Source organism: Carettochelys insculpta, chromosome 10 (genome assembly GCF_033958435.1).
Source record: "Carettochelys insculpta isolate YL-2023 chromosome 10, ASM3395843v1, whole genome shotgun sequence".
Classification (NCBI taxonomy): Eukaryota; Metazoa; Chordata; order Testudines; family Carettochelyidae; genus Carettochelys; species Carettochelys insculpta.
Genome location: NC_134146.1, coordinates 2,080,291 through 2,107,838, shown reverse-complemented (window position 1 = coordinate 2,107,838; position 27,548 = coordinate 2,080,291). Strand labels below are relative to the sequence as shown.

The 27,548-nt window shown below is 48.3% G+C and overlaps 1 protein-coding gene across 6 annotated transcripts in view; it reads right to left on the bottom strand.

The window, feature by feature from the left end:
- CEP63 (centrosomal protein 63) overlaps positions 1-27,548 on the bottom strand; it is a 40,347-nt gene continuing 12,799 nt past the window's right edge. For 2 of the 6 annotated variants that reach the window (XM_075004414.1, XM_075004415.1), the window contains exons 4-15: positions 25,470-25,565; positions 22,136-22,258; positions 17,908-18,021; positions 14,948-15,184; positions 14,448-14,593; positions 13,455-13,589; positions 12,811-12,925; positions 10,473-10,670; positions 7,816-7,881; positions 3,822-4,027; positions 2,664-2,982; positions 1-545 (exon numbers count right to left, since the gene is read on the bottom strand). In XM_075004414.1, the coding sequence (XP_074860515.1) occupies positions 387-545; positions 2,664-2,982; positions 3,822-4,027; positions 7,816-7,881; positions 10,473-10,670; positions 12,811-12,925; positions 13,455-13,589; positions 14,448-14,593; positions 14,948-15,184; positions 17,908-18,021; positions 22,136-22,258; positions 25,470-25,565 (1,914 nt within the window). In that variant the 3' untranslated portion in view covers positions 1-386. Of the gene's footprint in view, positions 546-2,663; positions 2,983-3,821; positions 4,028-7,815; positions 7,882-10,472; positions 10,671-12,810; positions 12,926-13,454; positions 13,590-14,447; positions 14,594-14,947; positions 15,185-17,907; positions 18,022-18,265; positions 18,401-22,135; positions 22,259-25,469; positions 25,566-27,548 lie in introns of those variants that run through there. The other 4 variants (XM_075004416.1, XM_075004417.1, XM_075004418.1 and 1 more) reach the window with 4 other exon arrangements.

Here is a 27,548-nt window from a genome sequence, read left to right as displayed (position 1 = left end):
TCCTCTTTCGCTTTATTTATTTTTACAGGTATAAAAATAATTTTCAGATAAACACTTTATGCTGGAATTTGCTCCGAGAAGACACATCAGTCACTACGGCAGTGTGTGCAGATGCAAGCATAGGCCTACTCGCGCATGCACACGCACACACCCCCTTTGGGCTGCACAGCCACAGCATGCTGGACGCAGCATATCAGATGGAGATATATTGTCACCAACACAATCCTTCCTGCCAGGCAAAGTATTCACTCCAGAGACACTCAGGATACCCTTGGCTTTCACGTCGTCTCTCCCTCAAGCTGGCCATTCTGTTAGATTCACAGGTACCGTCCTGCTCATGTGGTTTAATTAAACCAGTCGTCAGACGGACAGACCTTGCAGAGCTGTTACTTCTGGTGGGTGAACTGCTTCACTGTCCTCTCACTCTCCCTTTTCAGCTCCTCGATATGAGCATCCAAGCGATCCAGGATGTGCTGAGATCTCACCTCCTCCTCCTCCAGAAACTTTGCCGCTATTGAGCCAATTGGAGCTGTAGGGAGGGGGCACTAAACAAAAACAGAGATGTTAACAGGGCTCACAGGCAGAGAAATAAACTGCAGCAGGAGGCATCAAACACACGCAATGTTCTGGCATTTGACTGTGAGGGAGAAAACAGCGCATTCAACTCAAGTGAAGCTGTAGCGAACCACAAGCAGCTTCAGCCATTCAGCAAACCTGAAGTCTAAGTGGTATCATTATGGAATTTTGTAGTGGTTGCAGATTAGGAACATGAAAAGGTCAGCTGGAAGCAATGACGTTCTAAAAGCAAAGCCCCGGGTGGCTAAGCTAACAAATGACTTAGGATCACAAGGCCCCGATGGAAGAACCACAGCTGGGACACCTGCTCCTCAGTCACAACCCGAAATTCTGACCCAGGAAGGGGCAAGGATCTCAGGACACAGCAAAAAGCCAGAAGAAACATGAAGTCAATAATGCAGAGATTGGTATGCTGCCTGGCTTCGGTCAACACGAGCGGGAATGCAGCCACACTTTCGAAAGGTACGGCACTACATGAACTGCACTGATGTTTCCTCCTCCGGACCAGGCTAGGTCAGACACTGGGGTCCACTGCTCTCAGGCAAGTCACTGATAGGTACAACAGGGCTGTGGTAGTTGCTAGTTATGGGGCACGCAGAGAGAGATACCGGCTCTCCAGGTAGCTTTAGCCAGTCCCCCAATGGCAGAGAAAAATCCCATCCCCTTGCTTTGGTGCATGTGACTGCTCTCCAAGAGAAGGACTTTGCACATCCACGGGTCTACGGCTGCATGGAAAATGACTTTCACAATTCCGTACCGACCACCACACTTCTGGGGGGAATCCAGACCCTGCAGAAGTCAGCGGCAAAATTCCTGTTGACTTCAACTGGTCCCAGATTTTGTCCTTCCTACTGAATCCCCTCCTACCCCTCTCCACACAACCTTGGGGTAACTCAAGGCTATGAAAGAGGTTGTCAAAAACTACCTTTTGATGCAAGGTAAAACCCTTCTAATTATTCTCGCCCACCGGCTGCTGCCTCTCTCACAGCTGCGGGACAACCCTGAGCGTGGGAGCAACAGCCCAGGGCCCCCAGAGGAAGAGAGTCTCTGAACGCAGCCTGTTTTTCTGTGAAGTCCCTGCTGTCTTTTATGTGCCGCCTCCCTCAGCATTAGGGTTTGGAGAGGCTGGAGAAAGGTGCTGAGCTCCCATCACACTCCTCTTCAGCCAGTCCTTCTTGACAAACTGCCACCTGTTCTTTCAAATAAAACCAGAAGCTGGTTCTGCCCCCCACTAGCCTCTCCCAGACAGCACAAGTTTTAAATAATAGGGGAGCATGGGGGAAAGGAGGTAACACACGAGATCAGGAAAGCTGCTGTCCACTGGGGAGAGCCTGCCTTCAGCTTCTCATGGAGAGAAGACAACTGGAGGCTTCCACAGCCAAAGAGAGGCTCTTGGATTTCACCAGGCACATGACAATCCTGGCCTTTCACTGACATGGTGGAGCTCATCTCAGCCACTTTACTATCACTTCTCCTATCACTGCTGCTGCTTCTGGAGACAAGCGCTGCCCTCTGGCAAGCTCCCTCTCTCCGCTCCTACCGCAGGGGAACAATCTGATCTAACCGTGGCAGCCCTTTAAGAATCACAGAACAGGGACTACAAGTACCATGTGGTGGAGGAGGGGAACCGAAAATCCCACCTGTCCTCCCATCAGTACTAGGAAACACATATGAACTAATTTCCTACCTCAGAAATTGGAGCTCATCCCCTCAGCTCCTGTATCTTCAGATCTCCCTCAACTACAAAAGGCCTGAACCAAGGCGATGTGGACACAGAATATTTAGTAACTTAAGCAGGCTGCTGACATCAAGTACACGACCATCTGGCCCAGCTCAGAGTCGAGAACTGGCATTTCAGCAGAGCATCTCGCCCCGCAGTGTTCTGGGGAAGCCTCATGCTAGTTACCGGAGGGTTCACCGTCCCTATACTATTTGCTTTTGAGTTACACCATAACTCAGGTTCAGTCTGGTGGTGTTTCAGGAGGTGGCCTCTGACATCTGTCCATATTGACTACATAAGAGAAGGGAGATCCAGGTCTCGCTCATCTCTCTGAACAGCGACCAACAGTTCCTCTATTTCTACTTACCAACTGCACAAGTTCTCTCTGTTGACTGGAGACTGACTCCTTAGACGCATCACCACTGGAACCTCTTCCTGCATCTGACACAGGGGGCCGAGGGTCAGCTCCCAGCAGCACGCCAGAGGACAGGGATTCCTGGGAGCTACTCCGGCTGAGGTGAGGGGTCTGCCCCCCTGCTGCACTAGACACAGGGCTCATCGCAGGAGACGCATGCTGGGCTTTCAGAGTCTGAATCTCCCCTTTGTAGTGCTGAACGATCTTTTCGAGCCTGGCCTGTAACTTCCGTTTTTCTTCCTCGTGTTTGTGCTGTAGTTCCTGGGTTCTCCTGGAGAGCAGGATGGAAAGCACAAACCTCAAGTCAGGTCCAGTGGGCTCCTTTGCAGATCTCGTGCAAGGGCCTTTTCTGGGAAATAGTTCACAGAGGATAGTTTTTGCTGTCTTGCTAGGCTTGGCAATTCACAATGGTGCTACCTTTTGTCATCACAAGATCCCCAGAAGTACATCTGTTCTCCAGGGGATTCACAGACACCATTTATTCTATCGTTCTACTCATCTTAAGTGTTACCATTTGCAGCACATCTTATTACAACCCCAGTTTCTGTACCACAGCTAATTCCTCCACAAAAACCAGGACAAAGCAACCAAGCAGAATGCAGGCGTGCCTCAGAGGGAGCTCTCAGCCGTCCTAGTTGCAGCAGCGAGGAGGAGGAGGCGGCACCAGTATGGGCACTTTTACACAGCTGGCAGTAGTGCACTGCCCAGCCCAACTCGACAGACTTGGGTTGACAGGGATCACTCCAGTGGAAGTCCATGCCCCGGGTTCCAGTTCCCAAGGAGCAGAGTAGAAGTGCTGGCTACACAGCACCGTTGAGACTGCTACCAAAACCCTCACTAAGCCAACTCTGCTGGCCCAGGCAGGGAGTCTCTCTGTCCAAACCCGAAAGGTCCATCAGCACAGCAGAAAGGCAGCCAGCCCTGCAGAACACAGGGAAGAGACTAAGGGCTACTGCTCCATTTCAAAAACAACGGCAAATTGCAGAAGGGCCTTGGGAAAGAGTTTTGGAGTAGATGTTCTGCATAAAATGTGGCATCAGAAACCTGTTCGTCTGCCTTCGGTTTTCCTTTGTAATAAAAACCCTTCCTACCCCTGTGCCAGGCTCTCACCTGTGTTCTGTAGCCTTGAGCTCAGCCACTTTGCTTTGCATCTGCTGCATGATGCTCTCATACTTGTCCTGGCAGACCTGAGTGGAGAGCTCTAACTTCGCTCTGGTCTCCGCCAAGTCCTTCCGCAGCTGCTGGTTCTCAGATTCTAATTTATTTAGTGCTATGGTATAGCTTTCTTGGACGTCTGGTAGAGGGACTTCTTTTGCCTAACAAAGAGAACAATGCTGAAGTCAAGCCAAACTTGCATTTTTCAGGATTTTGAAAGGGAATATAAATCCAGAGGACAGGTAGGCCAAATTCATCCTAGAATGCACATTAGGAGTCCCATCTTAAGGGGCAAGTATCAGAGAAGTAGGCGAGTTAGTCTGTATCTTCAAAAACAAAAAGTCCTGTGGCATCTTATAGACTAACAGATATTTTGCAGCATGAGCTTTTGTGGGCAAAGACCCACTTCGTCAGATGCAACAATTTTAAGAAGCAAAATTTCCAACTTTTTACTACAAGTGCTTTCTCTGGAGGATAAAATCAATTGCTGCTGTGTTATTCAGTCTGCATCCAGAGAGAACGGGCAAATCAAACCAGCAGAGATGTGAATTTCACTCCTTCACCTTAGTTGGGTGTGAATGTTAAAGTCAAACGTGGGGAACCCTATGATGTGACTGGACTTTTATACTTAATATGGGAGACATTTTATGTGTCCAGTGTATCTGTTGATGCCAAAGGGGGTGGGGGGCACATGTGAGGTATCTATTGAAAGCGGAGGATGCCGTATGTATGCTGCTTATATGTCTATGCCATGTTTGCATATAAAGTTATAGATTTTCACTCTGTAGCTACATTAGAAATGTTTCAGTGCACAAATTCTCAATGGGAGGTAGATCTCCACCCCAGCCAGGACCATGGACTAAGCGAAGGCCCAGATGGTCAATACACATCCTCCTGGGATACAACGAATGGCAATACAACACAGTAATCCACCTGGTCAGGTGGCAAGCTAAGACCTAGGGGAGAAGAACAGAATTTTCCCTCCGCATAGAAAAAAAACTATAAGATGGGCCCTGTCAGGGACGTTCTTTGTCCTTCAGTCCCTATGAGTTAAGCCTATCTGGACTAGGGGCTAATCCCCCAAACGGATGCTTGCAAAGACTTTCAAGAATGAGCATATAACTTCACTGGTCTGCATCCATACTGTGATGTATGTAGAGTATTGCTTTAACCATCTCTCTCTCTAGCCCTGTTCTCTTTTTGGTTAATAAATATTTAGATGTTTAGATCTAAAGGATTTGGGGCAAGCGTGTTGTTTTTTGGGTCAGATCCAAGTATTTACTGACCAAGGACTGTGGCTGGACCCTTTGCAGCCCAGAAGAATTTGAGTGCTGTTGGGTGAAACAGGTTTAAGAAGCGCTCACCTTTGCTTGAGGTTGTTGGTCTGGGCTGGTATAGCAGCTGGGAAGTCTGTGGGTTTGCTTATGTGGCCTCCGGCTGGCCAGTGGGGCTGGCCGAGGTACTTTTGTGGCTGATTGGATTTGCCTCAGTGAGAAGGAAATCCCAGCCTGGGGCTGTAAGTGGCCCAGATTTTAGCAAAGATACCCTGGATAGATTTCCCTAGCTGGGCCCAAAAACCCTGTTACATTACAGACCCAGAACTGCTTCACTGCTAAATGACTCCTCAGATACAAACAGGTTAGCTTCCACTGGTGTGGCTAGATGCACTAGGACCTTCTGTTTATTTGAATGGGCTTTACAAAGGGAACAACTGCTTTCCTGCTCCACCAAAATGGTAAAATAACAAGCTGGGACTGACGAACTCTGCCTCCAAGACCCCGTTATAGATAAAAGAAACAAAACACACACACACACACACACACACACGACAACCAATGCCACATTTGTGGACATGAGCCAAACATATCTAGTTCTGAAATACCATTTCCAATCTCTTCCCTGAGTTTTGCACATTACTTACACTGTTAATCAGCTTAATGAGTCAATCTCAAATGATAAGCTTTCAAAAGCAAGAATAGGTTGTTTATACACAACTACAGTGATACACTTTTTGGCCCCTAGTTCTTTCCCTGCCCCCTTCCTAACAGGGGACAGGAAATGTCTATTTTCCAATTGTATTTCCTCTCTAACGCCCTCCCACCCAACCCTTGGCTGGCCTTTCCTTTTGCCCATTCACGGAAAACAACAAAGCTGTACTTTGGAAGAAGTTCAGATACAACCAGTTTGTCTTCAACTTCCTAGCAGCCTTGACAATTCAAACCGGCTGATATTCCTGTCTAGTCAGGTTCTTCCCACGTCCTTATGTGCACAGCCTCTCTGCACTTTCCAGCTGTGCATTAAGCAACAAGACTAACAGCTGCCACAGGAGGTTGGCGGTGGTTCTCTCCCTCTTCCCAGGGAGAAGAACTGTGTATGCAGCGTGCATTGTGTTTTGGTGGGGCTGTCAGAATGTTCTTTGAAGAAGTCCACACCGTGCTTTGTTTACACTAAAGAAAGCAGGCTGGAGATGTGTGCCTGGCACTTTGATGGAAAGACTGTGAAGCTTGGGATGGTCCTTAGATCCTGGGAGTCTTGGCCCAGCCTGCCTAGAAAGCTGCTTCTCTTGCAAACACTGCAAACTTCTGACAACTCAGTATATTTTAGAGTCGGTTGAAAAACATGATAAAAAAATAAACATTTGAATTCTCACCTCATACAGTCCCCTAAAAAAATGTTTGGATAAAATATTCCCCACCAGCTCTATTAGCTTTCAGTTGCCTGAATTCAGCCATGCCTTCCCCCACCCCCTTTCACAAGTTCATTTGGGTTACGTAGAATACATAAAAGCAGACATTGTTAACTCCATCCTCTACCCACTGAAATAAAGTGCCCCAGCACTACCTTCCCTCCCCACATCCCCCTGCTCTTCTGATTTGCCAACCTAGATAAAAATTGTGGAACCTCTGTGCTTTATATATTGAGTCTGTTCTGGTATGGCTATGATATGAAGAAGTGGGTCTGCCCCAGGAAAGCTCATCACCTAATATATTATTTTGTTAGTCTTTAAAGTGCAACTGGACTGCTTGTTAGTTTTGATAGAATACAGACTAACACGGCTGCCTCTCTGTCACTATTCCCTCCAAGCGTTGCTGCTACTTCAGTTTAGTGTCATGGGTTTTACCTACCTGTGTACCACACAGGTTGGAATAACCCAGGTGGAAAGGAGGTTTTTCTCTGAGAAATCTCTGCATTAGTGACCAATATACTCCATTCTGTCTCATCTTTCTCTCCCTCCCAAGTAGTGGGAGCTGCCACCCACAGTGACATGTAGGGGCAGCAGCACGCCAAACAGACTTTTTGCAGACTTCCCCCAGAGCCTGCTGACTAAAGAGAGGGGAAAAAAAGTCTACCAAATTGCCTCTTCCCAGGAACCAAAATGTATTTTCAGTGCAGCAGCTGTGAGCTCCAGAGTAATTATAGCTCTTCAACTTGTGGAGGAAGCAACAGGGATTTACAGAAAGACCCTTGAATCTGCTCAGAACTTGAAGGCAGGCTGATGAAAACCATGGCTTGTACTGCACTGTGATGACAGGAGGCAACAGGCATCAGTGGCTAGGATACCAGACCAGGGACTGGGAGTCCTCCGTTCTATCCCCAACTCTGCCACAGGTCTAGTGGATGACCTCGAGCAAGTCACCTCACCTCCTGGGCCTTGGTTTCTCTACCACTGAAATGAGATAATGACACAAGTCTCCTTCTCTCAAGTCGTTTGGGACCTACTGATGAAAAGTGCAACATACAAAAAAAATCGCCACCACCTTCATGTGTGGGCCTCACTTTACTCAACCGCACAACAGGAAGGAATGATGCTTATCCAACTTGGTCATGTGCTCGGCAATCTAGGTGTGGAAGTTGCTGCTACTATTGCTACCACACAGCCCACCCACCACCATGCTAGGTCTTTTAATTGCTATTCTACATTCCATTCTCCCAGCACACTAGACTCCACCTTTTGCAACATCTCAGAGAGGTGACGGTTCTCCAGCCTCAGGGTTTCCAGCTGAACCAGAATCACCTGAGAAGATAGGATGAACACAAATAACTAATCAAAGACCTGCCTGCTATCTTTTTGTACTTATCTCAAATGCTAATATAGCTTGTGAAGCAAGTTCTGAGTGGTATCCTCCACTAAGGTTGCAATGGCACCTGTACATGTTATTTAGTATACACAGTCCAAGCCAGCCTATTTTCACAGTGGTTGGTAGGATTTTACTGTCTGAGTCTAATTACAGAAGACATTTCAAGTTGAATCATAGAAATTAAGGACTAGAAGGGACCTTGAGAAATCATCGCGTCCAGGCTCCTGCTCTGAGGCAGGTCCAAGTAAACCTTGACTAAGCATTTGTCCAATCTGGTCTTAATTTTAAATAATGAGGATACTACAGCTTCCCTTGGAAACCTATTCCAGATCTTGATTACCCTCATACAGGTTGAGCCTCTTGAGTCCAGCACCCTTGGGACATGATCAGTGCCAAAACAGAGAATTTGCAAGACCACAGGACACCAATCCTGTCTCGCAGCCTTACCAACACATCCACTGCTCACTGGGCTCTTAGAAGACATTTGAGGGTAAATTACAGCTAAATAACAGCACAGAACACTGAGAGCCTGGACTAGTGGGTGTAAACAAACGTTATGGGCCCCTGGAAAACTTGGCCACACCCATGATAAGTCGTTGTCCAGCTAACTAAAATCATGCCAGATTACAGATGCTGCCAGACAAGAGAGTGCCAGATTACAGAGGTTCAACCTATAGTTAGAAAGGTATTCCTAATCTCCAATTTAAATCTTCCTTGCTGCAGATTAAGCCCATTACTTCTTGTCCTGTCTTCCATGGACATGGAGAAGAACTGAACTCCACGCTCTTTATAGCAGCTTCCTGAAGGGGGGCTCTAAAGAGGATGGAGACAGGCTGGTCTCAGTGGTGACAAGCGGCAGAACAAGGAGCAACGGTCTGAAGTTACAGAAGGAGAGATGTAGGTTGGATTTTAGGAAAAACTATTTCACCAGGAGGGTGGTGAAGCACTGGAATGTGTTACCTAGAGAGGTGGTGGAATCTCCATCCCTAGAGGTTTTTAAGACCCAACTCGACATAGTCATGGCTGGGATGACTTAGTTGGGGTTGATCCTGCTTTAGACAGGGGGCTGGACTAGATGACCTCCGGAGATCCCTTCCAGCCCAAGAATTCTATGGTTCTATAAATGCACATAACACGTTATGATTTATCAGGCTCCCCTCAGTCTTCTTGTCTCAAGAATAAACATTCACTGTTTTGTTGACTGTTCTCCATAGTCCAGGTTTTCTAGGCCTTTTACCATGTTTGTTGCTCTCCTCTGGACTCTTTCCAATTTGTCCACATCGCTCCTAATCTCCGGTACCCAAAATTGGACAAGGGACTCCAGGTTAGGTCTCACCAATGCAACTAGAATGGGACAATTACCTGCCACATCTTACACTAAGACAGTACTGTTAACACACCCCAGAATGAGAGATTAAACTTTTTTCACAACTGTATCAAACTACCGACTCGTTCAGTTTGCAGTCCCCTGTAATCGCTGATTTTTTCAGCAACACTACCACACAGAATGTTATTCACTTTGTAGTAATTTCAGCTGGGCCACAGTTGCCTGGGTTGTTTATGCGACTATCAAGGGGAACTGTGTCAAAAGCCTTTCTAAAATCAGGAAAGAATGCTTCTACTGCTTCCTCCCTATCACATGGGTGAGCAGCCCAGTCAAAGAAGGACATTAGATTGGTTGGCATTATTGCCTTTTACGTCCCTTGCAAGGTGTAACTCATTCTCTGCTTTAGCCTGAGTGTTTTCCTCCTTGCTTGTGATATTTTTTGTACACCTTCTTGGCCATTCATTCATGTCTCCACTTTTTGTGGAATACCCTGTTGATTTTCAGTTCATTAGAGAGAGTCATATCAGCCTCTTACTAGTCCTTCCTGTGGACTGAAATAGTTTGCATGGAAACCCAAATGTGGATCTGGAAGGGTTATCGAGGGGGACTCCAGGTTGAATCGGACCAGGAAGCCTTCTCTCTGATAATCCCCATTGGCTCAGAATCTCCAGATCTGCTCCAGTAAAACAGACGGACTTTCCAGAGACAGCAGCACCGTTCCGCTCTTCTTTTAAGAGTCTCTAAACTGAGCAGAAAGCTGCCACATAGAACTATGAGTTGGTTCACCAGGATCAAACAGAGATTGCCAAGAGTTCCTCTCTGCAGAAAGGAAGCTTCTCTAGCCCTTCCCCCACCCCCCAACACACAGCTGACAGCCTCTGCTAATGTTGGAGCTCCCCCAGAAGCCACACCAGGATCCTCCTCGCCCAAACCAGACTCGGAAAGTCTTTCCCACACCCCTTTCAGCAGGAAAGAAAAGCCACGGCTTCAGGTTGGGTCAGGTGAACAAGAGGCTGCAGGGGATGCAAAGAGGTAGAGAGAGAGGCTCTCCCGTCCCTTGCTCTAACTATGGCAGTCGCTGGAACCTCAAGCTAAACACACAAGAGGGAAGGGAAGCACTAGCTTAGCTGAAAAACAGGACCCAGGGCTGCAACCCTCCAGGAGTGGGGAGACGGAGAAAGAGCCATCAGTGGTTTTTACCCTGTGCTCCACAGCTTTCCTCTCTGCTCTCTCAATCTCCATTCTCAGTTGTCGCTCCATGTCAGAGGTGGACCCGCTGGCCGAGGCAATAGCAATATCACGTTGGTGCAGCTCCTGCGTCAGCTCGGAGATCTCCTTTTTCATCCCTTCTAGCTCGCTGCTGTGCGTTTGTTCAGCCTGAGACAGCTGCTCTGTCAGCTGGAGAGAGACATGCATGAACCACTCAGGGATGGTTAAAGGACAATCAGACTTCACTGACACATGGGTTGCGCGTACTCTTAGCACAGGTGGACGCAGACCTCTCCACAAGCTTCCCCAGACTCTGCTGTTAATGGACTTCAATCCTGACTTATGACAAACTCTCTCATCCCTTTCCTGGCTTCTGCTTCCCCAGCTACTTCTCAGGGCAAGAAGTGGATCGTGAATAAGCACCCCTGGCAGAGCAGAAGCCCACCCAAACGAATGAACACTCCTGCCCTTCACTGGTGCCAGCTGTGAATGCTCAAATGCCCTCTGAAAATCAGCCCAAAAATCTCAACCTAGCTACCAAGCCTATGTACGGAGCACCACTTGTCATATAACAGGCCTAAGGCCTCAGAGAGCAAGAGTGGGAACGTCCATTCCTGTGGCACAACCAAGCTCCCATCCCTGCGTTACAGCCTTGAACCCCACGAACACCAACCCCAGACAGCCATATGATCCCCTCCCACATGTGTTTAGACCCGGGAACCAGAGAGACCAGGAACCAGGGCAACCATGCCTTCAGCCCCGTGACAGGTTAAAAGTGGCGTTGGGCCACTATGCGCACACGCAGTAAACAGCTGAGGGATAAAAATCACTGTAAGGTCCCGCCCCAGTGGAGTTTCGACCAGGACACTCAGCCTCAGGAGCACCTTGGACCTTTACCCCAGCACAGCCACGTCCAACGCAGCCTTTTGGGACCGGAACTCCCCGCGGCCGAAAGGGACGGAGACATGCCCAGTTGCTTCTTGTCCAGTCACACGCATCCTGTGGTGCTTTGTTCATCATGTGTACCACCTGAACTCACTGCAGTAACGTGGCGTAGATAAGCTTAATGAAGTACTAGTATCCCTAATCGGCTCTGGGTTGAAGTGAATCCCGTAAATCCTGCCCAGCCTTGGCCTTGTGAGCTGACACCACTGCAGCTATTTATACCACACAGCACTCATCTCTGCAGCATTTCAGGGCCTATCAAGCACTTAAGAATAGAAATAATGGGAACTACACTTGCTTTTTCCCCGTCTCCAGCCTGTAGGTCTAGGCGGGTGGGTAAGTCAATAGGCATGACGAGGGTGAGGTATGTGTATGCGGAAGAGCTCAGTGATGGGAAGGTACATGGAGGAAATGAGGTTTCCTGTGAGCGCTGAAAGAGGTGAGGCAACAATCCCTTATCGCTTGGTGAGAAGAAGGTTTACAGGCTTGTGGGAGAGTGCTGTCTGTCACGCTAACAAGCCTAACCCCAGTGGCATGCTGATTCACCAGCCCCACAGGGCGTTGCTGTTATGGGAAGCCCCAGTTGCAGACAGAGGGGATCTCAGGTTGCTAGGACCAATCCCACAGAGGGATAACCTAATATGGGCTGTATATTCCACAGGGAGCCAGTGCGAAGGGCAGAGCACTAGGGCGATGTGCTAACTGCAAATGGCTTCTGTGTTTTGTGATCACGTATGGGTGCACACCTAGATATCGGGACAGATGCAACCTCACTCAGTACACTTGTGACCTAACACACTCCGATCCAGATCCTGAGACCTGTTACGTGCTTCCTATTTCAACAATGGGCCCGCCAGACCCCGTCTCCTCACTCCAATTCCTTCCATTTTTGTGAATCTGCTGTCACGACCAGGGTCAGAATCACTCGGAACACCACCCGCCCCAGGAAGGAAGCTATGACCCCATGTATGTGGACAGGTATCTGCCAGTCACCCCCGCACTAGCCTGCGGAAAACAGCCCTACTCAGCGAGGTGTCACCTTCTAGACAAAGCGTATCACCTTTTCCTAGCAACAGTACAATGGAACTGTTATTTCTGAGAGGCCTTTCCCTGCTTATTCCTTTCAGTCATCCACTGCCAACACACACCGCCCCTTTTAAAGGCTCAGACCAAGACTACTCTCTGCCCTGCAAGGCGAAAAAGATGAGACATAAGGGTCAGTTGCATGTGGGATCCTCAGTTCTTTCCTGCCCCTTCACCCATCGCTTCATTACGTCCTCCTCTGCTCAGCTTGGCACATTGAGCACTGTTGTGGGCTGTTGCTGTTGTCCCTGGCTGGTCCTCAAGCCTCGCTCCCCCTTCCTGCAGGGCTCAGGGCTCTTACCTTTTTGATCTCAGCGTTGGCCTGGCAGTGGTGCTCTTCCAACACTCGCAGCTCTTTGCACTTCTCCATCAGCTCTTCACTCAGCTGCATACACCTGGCATTTACGGCTCCCAGGCTGGGACAGACAAAAATACATCACCATTCAAAAATGCACCAGATAAGCCACAATGCAGGTGGTCTCCAGAAAGCAAGCAAACACCTGTCCTCTCTGCCAAATGCATTTTGTCAGCCCAAGAGTGCCACAGTCATTTCTGAGCAGGGACAGAGCCAACTTCCCTCATAAACCTGGGATCATTTCTACAGACCCTTCCCTGGAGAACTCTCACCACAGCTTTTACTCAGAACAGGAAGGAGGAAATGTAGCTCACAGCAGCTGGCTGGCTAGTTCATTTCACAAAGGTTTCCCTCTCCATTACAAAGGAAATGATATGTCTAAGCACACTAAGGAAAATATTTTTATAACCCAACATGTATACTTAAAAACAAAAACAAAATAACCCTACCCGGCTGTAGGATTTTGGCCTCAGTTTCTAGGGACTCAAATATCAGTGGTTTGGACAATTCTGTGGCTAGCAGCAACGGTGACTACTACATGGCAATGCCGCAGGGTTTGCGTGCCACTGGATTTTAAAGCGGTGCTCTACCTGCCCTCAAGACGAGTCACCTCTGACTGCAGGTTCTTTTCATTCTTCTGGGAAATATCCAGCTGCAGAAGCATGGGCGGCAGCTCTGGGAACTCTTGTGACAGCTGTTTCTCATGCAGGTGTTCTTCCAGTGACCTACACACAAACACAGGGCCATTCCAGGCAGCCTTAATCTCTTGTCACACCTCACCTCCATGTGTGATTCTAGAAGAACCGTGATATTTCCTATTCTCTGACAACCGAAGGCTCCCCCATAAGAGACGATACATTGCCCCTCTCGTCTCTAGCACTACAAAACCCATCACACGGTCATGTTATAATGTGGTATGTAGAGACACTGCAGACGGTGCAAACACCTCACCCTGCAGACAGGCCTGTGTTTGAATTTGGTCAGATGACTGCAGCTGCCACCAAATCAGTGAAGAACTGAACATGATTGGGCAATTTCAACCCCACTGGCAGGTGCTTCGTAATCTCTGCTGAAGGGAAAGGCACAGCCGCCAGGTCTCCTGGGGATTCTGCAGTATTTCTCTCCACCAAGATCAAGGCAGAAGGGTTGACATCTTTGCACCTTGCTGAGCTCTTGGTCCTATGCCCTTACAGTTCATGGGACCATTGCTCTGACTTCCAAGAGCACCATATCCAGCCTTGTGTGGCCATAGGATGACTTCTCTCCCCACTGCTCACTGAAAGGGCACGGAAAGGGAATCACACACGACACAATGACTCAGGAAACTTAGCAAAGAGGATATGCTGAATCCCCCATATTTACAACTCTTCTTCACTGTTCACATGCTTACTGCTTTTAAAGTAACTCCAATTTAACGCGTGCCATGAATGAAAGGAAGCCTGGGCACCCCTACCTGACCATGTCCCTCTACCACATATAACAGTCACGAACAAAGGGATCCAGAGCCCCAGAGAGTGAATCAATGTCACGGAGAACACTTAGTGGGGTAATGGCCAACCACATTTAAATGCCAAGGGTCAGACCTGATAACGAGCTCCTTGCCGTGCAGAGTTTCAGTTATGCCGGCCAAATCCTTCTGTAACTGCTCCTGATGCATCTTGGAGCTCTTAATGAAATCTTCCTGGGACTGCAGGGTGACTCTCAGCTCCAGCTTCTCCTCCTGCAACACCTGCAAGAGAAGACCTGGAAGTGACTGCTCCAGGGACAGATGGAGTCAGTTTCTTATCGCTGATCTGGAAAGGAAGTGCAGTTTCAGATGCCAAAAGAAGCCTTCAGCATTGGACGGGTAATGGGATCACAGTGCCATAGGGATACAAAGCCGGCCTCATGGCCCACTGGGCACCCCACAGAATGGCCTGGGTGGAAGAGTGGGAGCCTGCAGGGTGACGGCACCTCCCAGGTGAGGCTCTCACCTTGAGATGGGGTGGAAAAGCTCTGAACTACCTCCAGTCCCCTCCAGGGACAGCCCTCACTGCTACTCTCACAACCCCTCCCCACTATCACGTTTCCCTCCTGCACTGACCTCCAGCATTTTCTTACAGTGCCCCAGCTCCTCTTGGATTCTTTGGTGGTCCTCCAGAACTTTCTGATTGGCTCCCGTCAAGTCATCCACTCTCATGTTGAGCCTCTCCACCTCCAGCTCATTGGCACAGATGGTATCATTGGCTCGCTCCAGCTTGCTGGTTAAGTGCTGGATTTCCGATTGGCTGGCCAGCTGCACAGATTCCAGCACCTGCTTCCGATTGGTGAGCTGGGTCTGCTGACAGAGGTTGCTAGTGAGTTAAAAGTAAGTTACATAGGAAAAGAGCTGAAACAAGCAGATTCAAAGTTTCGTGAAGGCTCCCCACTGATATTTCACAACGCATCATGCCGTTTTCTCTGAAAGCGGCCCTGCCCCTCAGGGAACAGCAGCAGGCAGTCTCGGGACTGTTGCAGCCTTTGAGGCGGAAAGAAGAAAGGAACTGATGGAACCTTTACAAGTCCAAAAGAGATGCAAAGAGCATGGAAAGAAAAATAATCTCCAAAGCAGGCAATCCACACTGCCCGACATATCCGACAAACAGTAGAGCGGCCTAATTTCTCTGCCCATCAGCCAGGAGTCAGCCCTAGGCAGAGGGCAAAGTGGGAGCAGATACGGAAAGGCCATCTGTTAGATAGAAAGCCAGGGAAATCTGCTAATCCCACATGGAGACAGGGAGCAACACCTGACTGAGGGAAAAAGAATCAAACAGGAATTAGAAACTGGAGCGACGGCAACAGTCACGTTCGGTTTCAGGCAGTGATTATCTGGCACCAGAAGCCTGCTATAACACTCGCTTTCTCGAGATTGGAAGGTTTTATCGTTTGAAATGTCTAGAAAGAAAAGGGACAGAGGAGATACTTTAAATACATCCCCGGCAAACAATGCCATCCCTACTACTCGCAGACTGATGTAATTTAACAAATGAGCCACGTCACATGCCTCTAAGAACATTCATTTTCTGAGTGCCTTTTAACGTAGTGCCCCATAGGGGCAGTGCTGTCACTGCTCTGGCAAGCAACACAAAACCTGGCCCCAAAAGAACAATGGGTACCAAAGCAAACACCTGGGGCTGCCCAAGAAACCAACATGCCAAACTGGCTGAATGCCCAGACAATTTCTGCAGCAAGGGAAAGCCTGAGAGTAAAAGTTCAGACCCACAAAGGGAAGATCTCATCATACTGGCCTGGGTTTCCCACCACAAGACCCTGTTTCAGCTGCTGGCCTTTAGTTGACTAGACTGGCAGGGGTGGAAGAAGGCACATCCCACTGGTCAAGAGAAAGCCCAGGGCCACTCCACTGCAAGCTGTGCAGTTACAATGACAAAAGGAACGAAGGGTCCTGTGGCACCTTATAGACTAACAGAAAAGTTTTGAGCATGAGCTTTCGTGAGCACAGACTCACTTCACCAGATGCTGGTCTTGGAAATCTGCAGGGCCAGGTATAAATAAGCCAGAGCAAGGGTGGGGATAACAAGGTTAGCTCAGTCAGCAAGGGTGAGGCTTACTACCAGCAGTTGATCTGGAGGTGTGAACACCAGGGGAGGGGAAGCTGCTTCTGTATTTAGCCAGCCATTCGCAGTCTTTGTTTAAGCCAGAGCTGAGGGCGTCGAATTTGCAGATGAATTGTATCTTAAACAAAGACTGCGAATGGCTGGCTAAATACAGAAGCAGCTTCCCCTCCCTTGGTGTTCACACCTCCAGATCAACTGCTGGTAGTAAGCCTCACCCTTGCTGACTGAGCTAACCTTGTTACCCCCACCCTTGCTCTGGCTTATTTATACCTGGCCCTGCAGATTTCCAAGACCAGCATCTGAAAAAGTGAGTCTGCTCACGAAAGCTCATGCTCAAAACTTTTCTGTTAGTCTATAAGGTGCCACAGGACCCTTCGTTGCTGTTACAGATCCAGACTCACACGGCTACCCCTCCGATAAACGACAAAAGGGAACACCCAGGAGTCCTGAGCTGGAAGAATGGCTCCCCAACCGAAGGGTTAGGTGGGAACAAAGATAGGCATGAGCTCTGCAGCTCTCCTGTCAGAAAAGCCAACAGAAAATCGCAGGGGAGGGTGGGTCTGTGACAGGTTTTATGCTGTCAGGCAGAGACTTCCAAAGCAATAGTGGAGACTGAGGCACACACCTACATCACCTTTAATGGCGAATGCAAGCCTAAATCCCTGAGACTGCCTTCGAAATCTCAGCCTAACCATCCTGTTTTTCTGCTGCACTGTGATATAACACTCGGGCCGGTACTGCAAGGACAAAAACAGCAGGGGTGAGACCGTCCGCTCAAAGGCCCCCTCAGCATCTGTGGCTCTGCTGTCAATGCAAACTGCAACATTCCTCCCTGCAAGAGCTTCCACTCAAGCAGCAGCTGAGGTGCCCAGTAAGTGCAAAGCTCCCTGCAAGAGCTTCGTATTAGCATTTGCCGTGACCGTGTCGATGTGAGCTTCTTCTCAGCTGCAGCAGTGCTAGCTTCGGGAACAGATTAACTTTTCAGGGGTCCCAGCACCATTCTGCTCCTGTTTCAAGAGCCTCCCAAAACAGAACTAGAAACAACACTACTTTGCTACCATGTGTCAAGCGCCTGTTGAATGAGAAGGCTATTTTGAAAGACCAGCTCTTGCATAGCAGCAGCAGCTCTGTAGCTGAGGTATGGTAGGTACGAAGCTTTGAACATGCCCTGTCACCAAAGGTGCATGCCCTGCCATGTTACTTCCCCCACCCCCAGAAACCAGCTGCTTACTATCTTCCCCTGACTACTACTGATGAGTGGGCTGGACTGCACAGGAGCCACAGGGATGGTGTAGCCCGTGCCATTAACAGACTTCAGATCTTTCACTGCTTACAGTGTACAGACGAGGTCATTCCATCAGGACCGATATCGCCATTTCAATGGTGACCTGACTGGATTCATGGGGGATTTACTCATTAGCTCACCACTGCAAAAGCCCACCAGCTGTACCTGAAAGAGTTCCGACTGCTCAGCCAAAGCCTTCCTCTGGGCCTCCAGAGACGCCACCTGCTGCTGGTAAAGCAAGCGCTGCTTCTCCCAGTCTAGAGATTTCTGCCGGAACTCCTGCAAGGAGAACTGGGGTGACTTGGAGTTTAAGACACATGTGGTTGTTAACAGTATCTGCTCCCAACTTTCACTAAGGTTCCCTCCCCGACCCAGCCCCACCAGACACTTGTTGGCCTTCTACCACAACACAGACACCATTCGCCAGTCATGTAACACACTGACTTAGCAGGACTAAACCCCTCACGCTGTGCTGTGACATTGCGCTTGAGTTAAAACCTTAATGTCAATTCCGACTACTTACAGATGAGGAGTGCTGACTCATGACCAGCTTTACAGATCTGCTGTCAAAGCAGTAGCAAATCCACTTCCCTGCAACTTTACAAGAAAAGCATTTCTTCACACAACTAAGAGAAGCTTCCAGATCACAAGCCCTGGTTCTCATGGGAGACTTCCATCACTCAGACATTTGTTGAGAGACCAATACAGCAACGCACGGACAATCCAGGAAACTTCTGGACCATGTTGGGGATAACTTCCTGGTACAAGTGCTGAAGGAACTGATCAGGTGCCACATGTAGCTTGACCTGCTGCTCACATACAGGGAAGAACTAGTAGGAGAAATAGAAATGGGTGTCAACCTGGGCTGCAGAGATCATGAGATGATACATTTAAGGATTCTGACAAAAGGAAGAAAGGTGAGCAGTAAAATACAGACCCTTGATTTCAGAAGAGCAGACTTTGACTCCCTCAGAAAACTGATGGGCTGGATCCCCTGGGAAGCTAATATGAAGGGGAAAGGAGTTCAGGAGAACTGGCACTATTTTAAAGAAGCCTTACTGAAGGCACAGGAGCAAAACCATCCCAATGCACAGTAAGAAAAGCAAACATGGTAGGCAGCCAGCTTGGCTTACCAGGGCAAACCTTGGAGAGCTTAAACTCAAAAGGGATGAATATAAGAAATGGAAACTTGGACAGATAACTGAGGAGGAGTATAAATATATTGCTGGAGAATGCAGGGGAGTAATCAGGAAGGCAAAAGCTCAACTGGAACTGCAGCTACCGAGGGATGTGAAGGGCAACAATAAGGGTTTCTACAAACATGTTAAGAATAAGAGGGTGATCAGGGAGGGTGTGTGGCCATTACTGGATGAGGGAGGTAACCTGGTGACAGATAACATAAGAAAAGCTGATGTACTAAACGCTTTTTTTGCTTCAGTCTTCACGGACAAGGTCAGCTCCCCGACTACGGCAATAGGCAATGCAATATGGAAAGGAGCTGGGCAGTCCTCTGTGGGGAAAGAACAGGTTAAGGGCTACTTAGAAAAGCTAGAAGCACACATATCCATAGGTCCAGATTTAATGTATCCAAGGGTACTGAGGGAATTGACAAATGTCATTGGAGAACCTTTGGCCACTATTTTTGAAAACTCAAGGCAATCAGGAGAGGTCGCAGATGACTGGAAAACGGCAAATGTAGTGCCCATCTTTACAAAAGGAAAGAAGGACAATCCACGGAACTATAAACTGGTCGGCATTACCTCAGTCCCCAGAAAAATTATGGAGGGGATCTTCAAGGAATCCATTTTGAAGAACTTGGAAGAGGGGAAAGTGATCAAGCGTAGTCAACATGGATTCACCAAGGGCAGGTCATACCTGACCAATCTCATTAGCTTCTATGAGGTAACTAGCTTTCAGGACATGGGGAAGTCAATGGGTGTGATATACCTTGACTTTAGCAAAGATTTTGATAGTCTCCCAAAATATTCTTGCCCATAAGTTAAGGAAGTATGGGTTGGATACATGGACTGTAAGATGGATAGAAAGCTGCCTAGATGATCGGGCCCAATGGGTAGCAATCAATGGCTCAATGTCTGGTTGCTGGCTGGTTTCAAGTGGCGTGCCACAAGGATCAGTACTGGGGCCAGTATTGTTCAACATTTTTAGTAATGACCTGGCTGAGGGGATGGATTGCACCCTCAGCAAAGTTGCAGAGGACACTAAGCTAGGGGGTCACATAGATACATTGGAGTGCAGGGATAGGGTCCACAGTGACCTAGACAAATTGGGGATTGGGCTAAAAGAAATCTGATGAGGTTCAACAAGGACAAGTGCAGAGTCCTGCACTTGGGAGGGAAGAATCCCAAGCATGGTTACAGGCTGGGGACCCACTGGCTAAGTAGCAGTGCAGCAGAAAAGGACCTGGTGATTATAGAGGCTGGATATGAGTCAACAGTGTGCCCTTGTAGCCAAGAAGGCTAACTCCATATTGGGGTGCATTAGGAGGAGCATTTCCAGCAGATCTACAGAAGTTATTGTTACCCTCCACTCAGCACTAGTGAGGCCACATCTGGAGTATTGCGTACAGTTCTTGGCCCCCCAGTACAGACAGGAAGTGGAAGCACAGGAACAGGTCCAGCATAGGACAACAAAAATGATTAGGGGGCTGGGGCACATGACCTATGAGGAGAGGCTGAGGAATCTGGGCTTATTTAGCTTTCAGAAGAGAAGAGTAAGCAAGGATTTGATAGCAGCCTTCAACTTCCTGAAGGGGGGCTCTAAAGGGGATGGAGAGAGGCTGTTCTCAGTAGTGATGGATGTCAGAACAAGGAGCAATGGTCTAAAGTTACAGTGGAGGAGGAGAAGGTTGGCTATCAGGAAAAACTCTTTCACCAGGAGGGTGGTGGAGCACTGGAATGCGTTACCCAGAGAGGTGGTGGAATCTCCAGTCCTAGAGGTTTTTAAATCCCAGCTTGACAAAGCCCTGGCTGAGATGATTTGGTTGGGGTTGATCCTGCTTTAGGCAGGGGGCTGGACTCAATGACCTCTGGAGGTCCCCTCCAGCCCTAGGATTCTATGATCCCATGAAAAGGTTGCTACTGAACTTACCTACTTTGCAAGCTGAAAGTAACAATAAAGTTTAACCCAGAAACCAGACACTGCCTCCTAGAGGTGATCTGGGGAGATTCACTGCCAACTTCTGAGCGGTGCTATCAAAGGCAAAAGAATGTGGCTGGTCTCTTCATGCTATGAAGGTTAAAGATATGCTGGACTTGGGACATAGTGTAACACGCTTGCAGAGAATTTTCCACCAAGCCATTGGCAGCGACCCCATCGCATTTGAATTATCAGCCCTCACATACCCTCTTGTCCTTAAAACAGCTACTACCAAGCCATGGTAACAATAACACAGGTTAGACCTCCCCAGTCTGGCATCCTTGGGACCAGACTGGCCCCAAATAAGGGAATGTGCCAGACTAGGGATCATGCCCTGCTGACAATCACTCAGCTTGCCCCTGCATCCGCTCCTGCCCTGGCCCCAGCTCCCAACCCTGCCAGGGCCATTGTGGCAGGGCTGGGCTGAGAGTAAGGGCTGCAGCAGCAATCCAAGCTCCACGACCCCGGCAGTGGCTCCCCAGCCGATGTCAGGCAGCCACTCCCCCACCCCGGCAGCGCCACCTTCCCAGTTGCTGCTGTCAGCCACCACGGCCTGGTCGTGGTTTTCTGGCTGCTGCCAGGCACCACTTCCAACTGGCCCTGCTCTGGCCTTTCTGGTTCAGCAACCTCCATGGGCCCACCAGACCAGAGAGTATGGGATTTCAGAGGTACAACCTGTATTAACCGTACGACACTACCACCACGGTGTTTGCGCACACTAGCGAACTGTGGCTATTTAGCCAGTTGCTTGCGGCTAGTTGGCTTGAACAATACACATATTTTCAGGAGTATGTGGCTAGTTCACTACACAACAGGTTGGACACCACAGCACTAACGCATAGAGGGCCCAACAGAAATGGGGTATCACGCCACTCGGTGTGGTATAAACATGTTTACCAGAAGCTATAGGTTTCTTTTTACATTTTCAAACCTTTCTCCCCTGTGCTCCACACACATCCTGCGACAGCGTGTCCCCCTCTTTTGTAAAGTCACGGCAGAGAGTGTTCATGAGCTCCCGGCGGTCAGATCCCAGCGTGAGTGGGCAGCATCATGGACAGGAGCAATGCAGAAATGGCCTTTGCCCCTCAAGAGCATGAGGACAGTGAATGCTGGGTGAGGGGACTGAGTATGTGTATTCTCAGACTACTTGCTTATGAAACACTCAGCGTCGGTAGCGACTCTGAAACAGTCAGTCTGGTTTGTGTGAACCATGACCAGGACTGCACTATCCCCATACCTCGATCTTCTTAGTCAATCGGCTCACTTCTGAGTGGTCATCACCTTGACTTTTGGAGCCCTCTCTCGATTCCTTCAGCTGTTTCTTCTGCAGCTTCTCATAGCTTCTCTTCAGCCTGCCTAGCTGCAAGGAAGTCAGGGCAATGTGTGACAATGCTGCTCGAGGTCACAGTGCATTAAATTAATGAAGCATTCTGAAGAAAGAGACAAAGTCAGTTTACAGAGACACTCCCTCAAGCCACGGCCATCTGGCTGGCAGGAGAGGATTTCTAGCTATATAACAAACATAACAAGAAGTCCTGTGGCACCTTATAGACTAACCGATATTTTGGAGCGTAAGCTTTCCTGGGCAAAGACCCACTTCGTCAGATGCATCTGATGAGACGGGTCTTTGCCGAGGAAAGCTTATGCTCCAAAATATCGGTTAGTCTATAAGGTGCCACAGGACTTCTTGCTGTTTCTGAAGATACAGACTAACACAGCTCCCTCTCTGATAACAAACGTGTACTCCTTAAAGTATCGAATTATGGTGAACTGTACCACAGTGGTGTGCCCTAGCTCTATCATTTGCAGTAGGACTCGAACTCGGGTCCTATGGACTTAAGGCAGGAATCTCACCGCCTGAGCTGAAATACTCAATATCAAGGCTGCCCCAAGCTCATAAACTGTTATTTATGGCCCAACCTGCACCGGAGGGAGACAGCGCACAGGCTGACCCGATACAGGTTAGACGAACAGAGTGATAGCACCCAAGAGAAACAGACCACTAGGAGATATTACAGGGAACTTAAGAACTCCCACTTGTCTAGAACATGGGTGAAAGACGGTCATGAAATCCCAGCATATGCGATACAACAGCCACGCATCTTGTTGTATTAGTTGCTCACCTAAATCATAAACTTCCTCACTGACTGGGGAAAGCTAAGAAAGAATGTCACCCACGTCTGCTGTAATTTTATTTTAAAACTTGAATAATAAATATGTTACATTTAAATAGCACCTCTGATCAAATATTTTGCACTTAAAACAGAGCATTTACCACCTGATGATCTCAGTTCTTTATGAACACTGATGAAAAGAAAAGTCTCTGCACCCTGGGAGTTGAGGAAACGTTATCACCATTCCACAACTGGATAAAATGAAGTCTGGATGCATGACTTGCCCATGATTATAACAGAAACATGCGAACAGAGACAGGAAGTGAACATAAATCTCCTGATTCCCAGGCCGGTGCTTCATCCATCAAGACATGCTTCCTTTCAGAAGAGTATCTCTTGAGTCAGCAGAGTGCTTTAACATATGCCTACATGCTTTGCTGAACAGGGATGGACTTACACGGACATTTAAAATTAAGCTCATACTTATGTGCTTTGCTGAGTGGGAGCCAGAGAACTTCACAAATATTGATTTAAGCCTTGAAACATCATTGTGATTTATAGACTATATAGTATCCAACTAACACATTTATAATGCGTGACTTGGGGCAGGGAGAGGTTTTCAGGCCCCTGTTCTAACCCCTCCCACACCACCCTTTTCTGATTTCAATGCTAAGGCAGCTCAGCCTTGACCCTCACATGGATGCAGTTCCAGTTCTGAGCCTTCACAGAGATCTGCTAATGCACTTCAGTCTGGTCTAGCAGCACTACTACAATTCCAGTGGGGACGTTTTCTGAACAAAGACTGTTCATCATGCTGAAATGTAAGGGGTTTTTAAATGAGGATAGATGATTTCTGCATGCTACATTCAGCCTACCACATTAATTATATTTATGAACTCTGGAAAGCAGGAATTGAGCCCAATCCTCCAGAGATAAGAGGTCAATGCATTGCTACCCTCTCCTGGCATTTAACTCCACACTACTGACAGGCCAGTGGAAACAGAGGTCATCACGAAGGCGCTGACATGAAATGTTGACAGCCCACCTGCAGAAAATCGCAGCATCTGCTTGCTGTGGAGTGGGCAGGCAGGACGTCCTTTGTGCGATGAAGAGTGTGGATCTCTTTTCAAAAGTATTTGTCAAGTAAATTTAGTGATATTAACATCCCTGGGTGAATGAAGTCACCTTTAAGAAACACAAGTACAGGCAGACCGAGTGCAAGACTCCCTCCCTGCCCCCATGAACACTATCAAGCTTCTTCAGCACTGGCCTGGAAGGTCAGGATCTATGCTGATTCAACAGCTGGAAAATTCCCTGAGCTACCAACAAGAATATCAACTGGGATGCTAGTCTCTGGAATGCAGACACCCATCCACTGGCAAAAGGAGGGAGATCAACCAACTTCACTTGAGCCTCTGAAAAGTCACCAGAATGACGATATTCTGTCACTATCAAACTGAACTGATTTTAGGTGAAAGGTGCTCACAGACTACCGTAACAAGAAGCAGGACAAAACCCTAAGGAGGTAGAGAGTTTTGTAGGAGACCTTAAAAGTCTTTCTGCTCTACAGGGGCAAAACAAATTCCATAGCAATTTTCAGGAGGTAAATGAAGTTGGCATCTTTTGCTAAATTCAAATTCACAGATACATGGCCATGCATTGGTGAAATCAGGATACCACATGGTGGAGGCTATCACCTTCTTACCCAGCCATGACTCTACTTCTGGAGTGAGGTATATATCTGCTATTGTATAAGTCATCACCTCATGATTATTTCATATGAGCAAGGTCAGCTGCAGAGTTTTGCTTCCTTTAAATTCCACGCTACGCCAGGAGAGTAACTGTTTGAACCCTATAGCAACACAAGCACAAGCACAGGGTGGTTGTGGGGGAGAAGACAGGACGTCTTGGCTCTAGATTTCAACAGCTTTTTAATACACCTGAAAGTAGCCATAAGAAGAGCTGATCTACATTAGAAGTGCTGCAGCTGTGCTGCTACAGAACTTCAGTGTAGCTACTCACTACAGGAGTCTCCCACTGCTGTAGTTAATCCATCTCCCAAGAGGCAGCAGTAATTCTTCTCTCAAACCTAACACTGTCCATGGCCAGGATTAGATCTGTTTAATTATGCTGCACAGAGTGTAGGTTTTTCCACACCTCCTGAGCGACGTGGGTGGGTTGACTTACCTTTAGAAAATGGACCTGATTTCACTTTACAGCAAACATTTCCACTTCCACGGTAGTTTGTTAAGCACTAACATCCTTTGGAATGGATGAAAAGTGCTCTATAAATGTAAAACACTATTTTGTCGCTCTTGTTTTGGCACACAGAGGGGAAGGGAGGATTAAGAACATCAGAGCATTCAAAGCACAGTGATGAAATGAGACATTTCATCTGTCAGACCACAAGGGATAAATTGCTGTTTCAACACCAAATCTCATCTTTCTGAAACCCACCTCTTCTTGGAGCTTCTTCAGCTGCTGTTCATACTCTACAACCATGCCTTGTTGGACTTCCTCCATGTGCTTTAGCTGCTGGCGCAATCTACCAACCTAAAGAAGGAGTTCAAACACAGCAACCATCAGCACAGAAGCAGCACACTCCAACACAAGTGACTGACCAGTAGATGTGAAAATCGCAGGACTTCTGTACTTCAGTTTCAGAGTACAGTACATGCATGTTATGTACATAAATGCACATGGTCGGGCAAGAGGTAGCAATGGTTACAAATAAGGCCCTGATCCAAGCAATGCTAATATCCTACTTGTAGGTCTGAAAACCCGCAAAGAAAAAATTGGGCAATGTAAAATACATCTCAGCCTAAGAAATGTACAGAGAGGGACTAGATAATGTAAAAACTACGTAAGGGTGTCTGAATAGCAGTCCTGGAAAGACACTGTAGTTTAATCAGAGTTTCTCTGTGGTGACAGTGAATCCCTCAAAAGCTGTAAGTGACATACAATTGGTAAAAAAAAAATGTGATCAAACTCCATACGAAGAAATCTTGCTCAAAATGTGTATGAATACTGGTGGCCTGATACAAAATAAATGTATTTTGGACTTGTTAATCCCAACACTTACCCTGTCAATCATAAATAACATCTGGAGAAGGGGGTAGGGCATTAAAAATAAATTCCTAGCCCATTACCAGTATAAGCTCCCTGACTCTCTTCTCCTGCTCATTGTCTTGTTAACTAGGTTCCACACCAGACCTACAAGTATATACTTAAGTGTAGTTTAGGGACCACAGAAATACCTGCGGTTCCAGGGGGACAAAGACACCCAAAAAACAATTTCTATAATTCAGTCATCAGCAAGTTTTGTGATGAAGGTGCAAATTCCAGTCTTAAGGTGTTAAACTTGTGCTGTCCCAACCTCCCTACAACGGAGCTAAGAGGCTATCTAAGGGGAGGGCAACGTGCTGACAGGAAACAAACAGGCAATGGGGGAAAAGATTTTTAAAACAAAGGAAGCAGAGTAACAATTCTCTTAACTTTGTCCTGATTAACACTGTTTCTGCGCTGTTACCCCCCTGATCTATTAGAGAACAAATTAGTTTAAAGTTGCACAATGTTTGCTTATGCCATCTTTGGGCCACTGGCTATCAGGCAGAGGCTGGGAACCAGGGTGGGCCAGCAGCCCCCCTTCAACTCCCCTCCAGCACCATGCCTGAGCTTCTTGACCACGGGCAGGCTCCACAGCTCAGCAGCTGACCCTTCCTTCCCCACAGCAATCAGCTTTTTGGTGGCATGTGGGAGGCTCTGGGGGCAGCAGGGAAGAGCAAAGACACAGAACACAGCCTGTCCACTCCCCGCTCCTGCTCTGCAAGCCTTCTGCACGCTGACAACAAAAGGCATGCAGCGTTCAGGAGGCTGAGGGAGGGGAGATGCAAGGATGCAGCTGGGGAAGGGCCCGTAGGGGCAGAGCTGGGGGTTGAGCATCCCCTCGCCCAGGGATGGGCAATACTTCTTTTTATGGAGGGCCTCTCCAAGATTTTTGGTAAGTGCTTGATAGCCACACTTTTCCATGGAGGGGATTCTGGGTCTGGTACAGAGGTTGGGGACTGGGATGCAGGAGAGGGTGTGGGGCTGGACAGGGAATTTGGGTGAAGAAGAGGGCTGTGACCTGGGGTCGGGGGAGGGGAAAGAAGAGCGTTTGGGAAGCAATCTAAGGCAGAGGATTGGGATGCAGCAGAGGATGCAGGGTCAGGGAGCCGGGGTGGGTGCAGGAGAGGATTCTGCCTGGGGGAGAGCTGCAGGAAGGGACACAGGATCTGGGAGGGTGTTGTGATCTGGGCAGGAGTTGGGGTGCAGGAGGGGGTGGGGTGCCAGGTGCAGGCTCTGGCCAGGAGGCACTTAGCTAGGCTGCTCCCAGTTAGCAGCCCAGCAGGACCCTCAGGCAGGCCACGGGCTGGATCCAAAGGTTTGGAGGGCCAGATCCAGGCCATGTGCCATATTTTGCTTGCCCCTGCCTGCCCTAGCCCATGGAAAGTTGGCGCCTGTGCAGCCATGCACGTGCCATCTGGAGGAGGGAGA